Source organism: Glycine max, chromosome 10 (genome assembly GCF_000004515.6).
Source record: "Glycine max cultivar Williams 82 chromosome 10, Glycine_max_v4.0, whole genome shotgun sequence".
Classification (NCBI taxonomy): Eukaryota; Viridiplantae; Streptophyta; class Magnoliopsida; order Fabales; family Fabaceae; genus Glycine; species Glycine max.
The window spans coordinates 5,839,288-5,847,883 of record NC_038246.2 but is presented as its reverse complement, the minus strand read 5'-3'; the positions used below and the strand labels follow the sequence as shown (position 1 = coordinate 5,847,883).

At 28.5% G+C, this 8,596-nt stretch overlaps 1 protein-coding gene across 1 annotated transcript; it reads right to left on the bottom strand.

Moving 5' to 3' along the window:
• Positions 1 to 1,900: 1,900 nt before the first annotated feature.
• Positions 1,901 to 3,944, bottom strand: LOC100796163 (UDP-glycosyltransferase 73D1). The gene has a single exon (XM_014763020.3). The coding sequence runs from the start codon at positions 3,864 to 3,866 to the stop codon at positions 2,400 to 2,402; it is 1,467 nt and encodes a 488-aa protein (XP_014618506.1). The 5' UTR covers positions 3,867 to 3,944; the 3' UTR covers positions 1,901 to 2,399.
• Between the last annotated feature and the right edge of the window lie 4,652 nt (positions 3,945 to 8,596).

The window sequence follows — 8,596 nt, the reverse complement described above, 5'->3', positions numbered from 1 at the left end:
TGTAATTACGACTGGTTCTAATTCGCACATATATGAACCCAATAAAATTTACATCACTCCACCCATCCTTTTGGATTATTGACTTCCTCGTTTAAAAACTCAAATTAACATTGTAGATTCCCACATTGAAAATATATTAATATTCAATGCTCCAACACCCAATACACATCATGCAATCCTCAATTATTTCATTTTGGGTTTTCATCCACAATTATTCAATTGTTAACACTATTTTGGGATATTTAAAGATATTTTGTGGAAAAAAAATGTTTAGAAGGTTTTCCTCGTTTAAAGACTAATTATGTAAACTATATGAATCATAAAATGAGAATATATATATATAGAGCGATGATATAGTTCTATCAACAAATTAAAAGATAAGTCATTTTCTTCTTATAAAAATGCAATCAAGGCATAAAAAAAAAAAAAGACAAACCGGCTAACATACCTTTTATTACACTCTGAGGGAAAGTTTGATCGCTCACTAATAAAAAGTTGTTATGATCTAAAAATAACTACCAAATATGCTAAATTTTGACTAATTAACCTTTTATCTCTCAAAAAATAAAATCTTTTTACTCCTTCCTTTCCTATATATAAAATCCAATTATCTAATATCAAAATTTAAAAAATGGTTAATTTAATTTATAACAATAAATTTATAATTTTTACTAAAATTATCTTTATCATTAATATTTCTCATTCTTCTAATGATTTTTCAATATTTTTTTCTTTTAATAAGGAGTATTTCTAGTATAAAAATAATTAATGCAAAGAACATTGTAGATTGAATTTTATAAAAAACAACAAACATTATTTCAAACTTAGGTCTTATAAATAGGAATGGAGAGAGTAATTTGTTCAATAGAAAAAAACTTTTAATTTGTGAGAATTTGAGTTCCTCTTTTCTTTAATGTTTTACTATATTATAAATGCGAAATATTCATTAATTTTGGTTATCTACCAAATAATCTTGCTGATTAATTTTGGTGAAGTCTTCACTCTTAATCATTTTTTTTAAAAAAAAAGAAAAAATCATGAGTTTGATCTCTCTTACTAATAAAAATTAATAATTAATATTTACCAATAAAAAAAATATATTCAATACTCTAACACTCAATACTCATCATGCAAATCCTCACTAATTCAATAGTTACCGCTGTGTACTCCCTAAAAAAAAGTACTGCTAAGTGTAAACATCATCTATCATCTATATATGAATGAGTATTAATTCAATAGTACGATCATTTTTATTTAACCATAATTTGTTATGTATATATAATTGTAGATTTTAACAATAACTATCTTATAAATCATTTTAACGATTAATGATATATTTTTTTATACTAATAATATATGCCAATTAAACTTGTGGAATAAATTCTCTTATTTCATTTAATATCTTTCTCATCATTTTATCAAATTTAAAAATATATATGTGATTGAATCATTTTTTTATTCATCATAAAAATATTTAAATAATATTGCATGATGAGTATTGAGTATTAGGGCATTGAATACCATTAAGCTATTTTCAATGTCAAAATCTTCCATGTTAAACGGAGTTTTTAAATGAGAAAGTCAACTAGTATTATGTTGGTATCAGTAATAAAGTATTGGATTTGAATTTTGTGAGTATAAATATTTACTAATAATATTATGTTAGCCTGAGTTTCTGAATCAAGTCTAAATGTTATACTATTTATATAATAATTTTCAATAATATTTTATACAACATTTTTTTTCTTTAATCCTTTGTTTTACATCAACCATCTTATTTTATACTAGGGGAATATTTTTAAGTAAAAAAGACAGGTTAAATAAAAATAAGAATGCCAGATGAAAAAAACTAGAATATAAAAATAGTGGTAGGATAATGGAATATACGCATAAGGATTAAAAAGTTGTTTCACATTTTCACGTTCCTTACACACGTTTTTGGTGTAGAACAGATTCAAACACCTACTTAGTAGGGGTATAAGGATAAAATTGTCTTATGAATTGTGTACACTAAAAATGAGTATTCTCTTTACTATTAGTCTCTATCTTTTTGTCTCTTTCTTTTTCATCATTAAACAAAATATATAATAAGAGTTTACTGTATAATTATAATTTCTCGTTTATAAAATAGTACTTACATAGGAAGAAGATAGTTTCCAATTCATGTACCTTATCGTGACAATATAATCTACTTTTTCTTAACCAGGGTACGGTTATCTTTTTATTTTTGTTACAAATCCTCTGTGACAAACAGGAAAAAACAAAGATTTCATGAAGTAAATCACTAGCTACAACAAAATCTATTTACTTCACCAACCAATATCTTAACTCACCTCACCATAAGTAACAAAGAAAGAAGAAAAAAACTAATCGTATTCATGACTCTAACCTTTAGTCGATTAATGTTTCATTACATCTTGAATCAAGCATGAAATGTTGAAACGAGATGAACCTTCCTCCTCTAGAGCCCTTCTAGCAATGTTTCCAAGTTCTGTTACTCCACTCCTCCTCTTGTCTCCCTCTTCACCTCCTTCCATAATCATCTCTATAGCTTCCATGATTTGTATTTTCTTCACCAAAACCCCACCTTTCTTTTCATCACCAAACCTTACTGGTACCTCGACCCCTATCCTGACTCCAATCTTCAAAACTTCAACAATGCATTTTTCATTCAAAAATTGCTCAGCAAACAAAGGCCATGTTATCATTGGCACCCCAGAGCAAACACTTTCTATAGTTGAATTCCATCCACAATGAGTCAAGAACCCTCCAATTGAAGGGTGAGAGAGTATTAGAATTTGTGGGGCCCATCCCTTAATCAAAAGACCTCTCCCCTTGACCCTTTCCTCAAAATTCTCATCTTCCAACCACTTTTCCACCTCAGAAAAATTCTCTCCTATAGTTTTTACCACCCAAATAAAGGGTCTATTTGATGCTTCCAAGGCCAACCCAAGTTCAATTAGTTGTGATGGAACAAGCCTACACAAGCTACCAAGACACACATAAATAACTGACCTTTGTTCCATTAAGTTGAGCCATTCCAAGCATTGTTTCTCTTCAATTGAAGGCTTGTTCCCTCTCTCAAACTTGTCCAAACTCTCCTTGTTACACAAAGACACCGGACCTATGCACCAAACTCTCTTGTTCATAACCTTTTCGTACTCGCCGGCGCACCCTTGTTCCAATTCCTCGAAGCTATTCACCACAATCCCATAAGCAGACATTTCAGCCTCAACCATTTTATCCCTGAAATCATCCAAGTCAGGTAGAGCAACAAATGCACCAGGAAGCTGTGCTCTTGTTATCTCAATTACCCTTTGTGGCAATCCAGGAATCACAAAAGGCTGTGAATCAGAGTTGACAGAAAGATGAGCATTGCTGAGTTTGATGTTGTGTGAGCTGAGCAATGAGAAGCATGACATGCCGTGGAAAACAAGCCTTGGAATGTTGAACCTTGTGGCTGTTGTTGAAGTCCAAGAGATGCATTTGTCTGAGATGATGCAACTTGGAGGAGTAGCATGACTTTTGAGATACTCTTCCAAGGGCTCTTGAAGCATGTCAAGTGCATTGTAGAACTTTCTGAGGAGGTTTCTTGATTGCAAAGTGTCAAGATTCTCGCACCCTATTGGAAGACCAACTTGTTGGCATGGGAATGGGATTTGCAAGAGGTGAATTGGAAGGCCAGATTGTGATATTGCTCTGCAGATTGTTTGCTCAAACCTTGAGGCGTTTTGAGGGGTGCTGAGCAAAGTCACGACCACTCCTTGCTCGGCCAAGATCTTTGCCATGTCTATCATGGGGATCATGTGGCCTTGAGCAAATAGTGGAACCAACACAAAGTGAGGTTGCATTGGTTGAATGGCCATCTTTACTTTGTTAATTTGGGAGCTGCTATGTGACTATGTTGTGGGTTTGGTCAATTGGATTGTGCATCGTGGTGTAAATAAACTGATCATATATGGCTGTAGATTAGGTTGGTTAAGCCTCAATCGAAGACCTTGACTTAGAATTTTGAACACTTCAAACGTGGGCGCATGCATCCAGCATTCACATGAAACTTGCCCGCTTAATGTATAGTATTACCAAATGAACAGTGTTTTATCACTTGTTTTTTTAATAACGATGTAATAATTCTAATATAATATTTTTATGGCAATCTTTTTTCACACTTATAATGTTTGATTAACTTACGACAGATTTCACATAGATTTCAATCAAGAATTGCGTGAGAAACAAGTAAAAACAATATTGTATTCGCGCTATATCAATTATATAGTATCGTAAACTTTTGTGACGACGATTCTAGGTTTTAGCAATCATGTATAAATAATAAATTAATAATTTGATTATGAATATTTTTATTCTCTAAATTAGTTAATTTTATCCTAATTAATTGCTTTGTGTTTAATTTGTGATGAGAAGTATTGGGATTAATTTTGTCTCAAGTCAAATATGATTTTAGCAATGATATATATATATATATAGTTATTGTTAAGTAATATTGATTTTCCGAAATTCAATTTGACTAGAAGTTATAAATAAAAAATAAAAAAACAGCTTGCTCGGTCACATCTGGGGATCATGTGGCCTTTGAGCAAACAGTGGAACCAACACAAATTAAAGTGAGGCCATATTAGCTGCCTTTGTTGTGGGTTTGGTCACTTAGGTTGGGGTGTAAATAAACTGATCACATGGCTGTAGATTGGGTTGGTCAAGTCTCAATCGAGGACCTTGACTTTGAAATTTGAACATTTCAAATTGATCGGAAAATGGTCCAAATACATCTCATTTTTTTATCTGAGCGAAAGAAAGAGAGAAATGAAAAAAAAAACAAATAAAAGGAGTAGAAAATGATAGATGTGATTATAAATGACTGGAAAAAAAATGAGATGTAACATTTATGGAAAAATAATGGTATAATATAATTTTTGTTCCATGATAATCCTTTTCACATTTATAATATTTTATAATATATGACTTACGGTGGATTCCATGTGAATTTATTCAAGAGTTGCGTGAGAAATGAGCATACAAATAATATTGTATTCGTACTATATCGACTATATGCACTGTTGACTTCTGTGTCGACAACCTGCAACTTTAAACTATAACAATCATGTATAAATAATGAATTAATCATTGATTATGATTTTTCTTTAATGTTAATTTTATTTATTTAGTGCGTGTTTAATTTATGACGAAAAGCATCGAAATTAATTTTGTCTCAAATCAAACATGATTATATTTTAGCAAAGATACATATTTTTAGTTATTTGTTACTGGGTAATATTAACTTTACCTCCAAACTTCAATTTAACTAAAAGTTATATATAAAAAAAACACTCTCGTGTTAGATTGAAATTTTACAATTAAATTTTCTAACAAACTTACTTTTAACATAAAAGTATTTAAATATAAATTATTTTATTTGAAGATTAGTTTTTGATCAAAATTAATTTCATCCAAAATCAAATTTATAAATGTTGAAAAACAATTCAAATTTGTATTTTCAAATCTTTAGGATATTATTTAAATTAAAAAAAAGATATTGTCTTATTCTTAGAATTAAAAATATATTTCTCTTTTAAAATTATAATACTACATCTATATATAAAAGTTATTAAAATGAAAAAAAAATTATCTAGCCTAAAGAAGAGGGAGCAGGAGCCACTATCCTAAGTGAGAGAGATCATATTGAGGAAAGATTTATAAATTTGTCCAACTTATTTTAAAAACTTGTTTAAAAAAATTCTGAATGTAAGAATATGAGTCTAATCACATTAAATCAATTAAAGTTAACCGTAGCTAGCTGTAAGAATAAGGATCCAAATCACATTAAATAAATTTATGATTTTTTTTATGGTGTTGCCACTTATTCTTGATTATATAATTTTTAAGTAATAAAAATATGAGTGTATTTTTTTTTCCAATAATAAATGTTAACCCAAAAACAGAATTGGAGTGTTTCTTTTCCTTTGCCATACGATCAAAAGGACGAGAAACACTCTACTTATAATTAATTAGAAATAATATGTAACCAAATGCGTAGAGCAACCTTACCAACCTAGACAGCTACTTAAAGACTAATTAAGATCAGGATTTTATTTGTTAACCTTCAAAACAATTATCTTGTTCGAAGAGTGCTAGGAACCATCAAGGCAACTACCATATTGGTTCTGGACCGAATAGATGTACAACGATATTTTCAAAAATAAGAAATGTCAATATGAAACTGAAGAAATTGATAACCAAATATCCATTTCACTAAAATTTTATATAAAATTTATAAGTGTCACTATACCTAGTACAATAATTTTGCAAATTGACCTTGGCCCATTAGGGATGATCATGACATTGATGCTATAGTTTTGGTCTGTCGAACTTAAAAAACATACATATATTTTTTGGTTAAATATATTTTTAACCACTTATTTTATCTTGATTTATGTATTTAGTTTCTCATAAATTCTTTTATTATTTTTAATCTTTTATAAATTGTTCCGTTTTATTTATAGTCTCATATTAATTTCAATTGTTAAGTAAAATCATGATATAATATGTTGATATTTTTATCAAACTATAACGTTTGTTTTGTTAGGAGACAAGTGAAGTTTGTCACTTATAACTTTGCTATAGGGGCAATCTCCTATGTTGGTCCCATCACTTTAGTGATATTCAAATTTGTATTGCTACACAAGTTTCTTTGAAAATAATGAAATATTTACATTAAAAAAAAAAGTAAAGTCATGACGAACAGTTTGACGAACATAAACTGTGTGAAAATTTCCTGATAAGCTTTTATCCATGTGTTAGGTATTCAAAACTCTTTTCTTTTCCTTTTGTTTTCTTTTAACCTACTTAACTACAAGTAATCGGACAAAACACTAGAAAATGATGACACATTTACTAGGTTGTTTTATATATTGCATTGTCCAACGTTGATGTTGGTTGTTAGACCTTCTCTCGATCTCGTTAATTAATTAGGTGACCATCTATTGGAATTTTTAACTGACCAACTCTGTTCTTGTCCCCTCCTTGAACTTGAAATGCTTGTTTTTATTGAAGGGGACGTGAACATAACATTAGTTATTATATTCCTACTTCCTAGTTAAGTTTCTGAACAATTTGCTAACCCGCTCATGCACATTAGATAGCATTCCTCCAAATAATATTCTAAATTAATATATTTCGTATCAAATTTGCTTAAATCTTGTCTGGCTAATCGGGATAGTTACCTGTTGCTGAATACTGTATTTAAAAATCTTTAAAAAATAATTGGACTCAAGAACTTATTTTGCATTCCGAGTTTAAAAACTCTCTAACCCATCTTAATTAAATAGGATAATCATTCGCTTTCTCTTCTTTCTTTTTCTATATATTGTTCCTACTTAAAATTTTGCAGTATTTTCACCCTCAGTAATGCATTTAGTTAATCGCTGTCGTTGAATAAGGATTAAATAACTCATGTTTAACATCTGATTTTTCAATCTTCATCTAATAGTTAACATTTTCTAATTAAATGAATGTAGACTTTATTTTTTTTTACATTACTGTTTTCTTTTAATTTACAAAAATGTATAATTTTCTTAAAAGAATTACGTAAGTCGTGTTTTTCTTAAAAGAATTACAAAACATGACTTTAAATGCAAAAGTCGTGTTTTGAAACATAACTTTGTATTTTTATTTTTAATTTGATTTTATGATGCAGAGTTTATAAAAAAAACACTTTTATAAAGAAAACTAGAGTCGTGTATCAAAGACAACTTTGTAAAAAAATTAAAGTAAATGTCTTTTTTGAAATCACAACATAAAAAACTAAAAATAAAAAAGTTAAAGTCTCATTTGAAATTATGACTTCATAAAAAGAAATTGAGAAAGTGGTGATTGAAAAAATGACTTCTAAAATTTAAATAAAAATTAAAGCAGGTCATATTTTAAAACACAGTTTTAAATATAGAAGTCATATTTTAAAATATAATTTACTCATATTTGTAATTTTATTTAAAATTTACCTTTTTTTTTCGAACTCGACCTGACTTTGTCTTGACAACTTTAGTATACTGTTAGATTTCTTCACAACACATTTACATATTTATATTACTTTGAAATATATATATATATATATATATATATATATATATATATATATATATATATATATATATATATATATATATATATATATATATATATATATATATATATATATATATATAAACAAAGATAAATAGTTGACACGCTCACAATAGCAAAGTCAACGATTTAAAAAAAATCTACTCAACTGTTAGAAATATATTTACCCATCATATTTGTACACTCTTATATTTTATATAAGAAATATTTTTTATTTTTAGTTATTTAAACAATATCTTAAGGAAGGGTACTTAAAACACTCACTACTACAAATAAGTCTTTCTATATTGACTAGTCAGTGATCACTTGATTTAGAGACTTCAAAGGTTGACCTTTATGTGAATTTAAAATCTGTGCATACACATAGATCAGTTGATTAAGGAAACTTGATGTTTATGCAAAACAATTGTTTCAGATCACAAAATTAACAAACTATATTAAGATGAATCTCATAAGGCTCAAA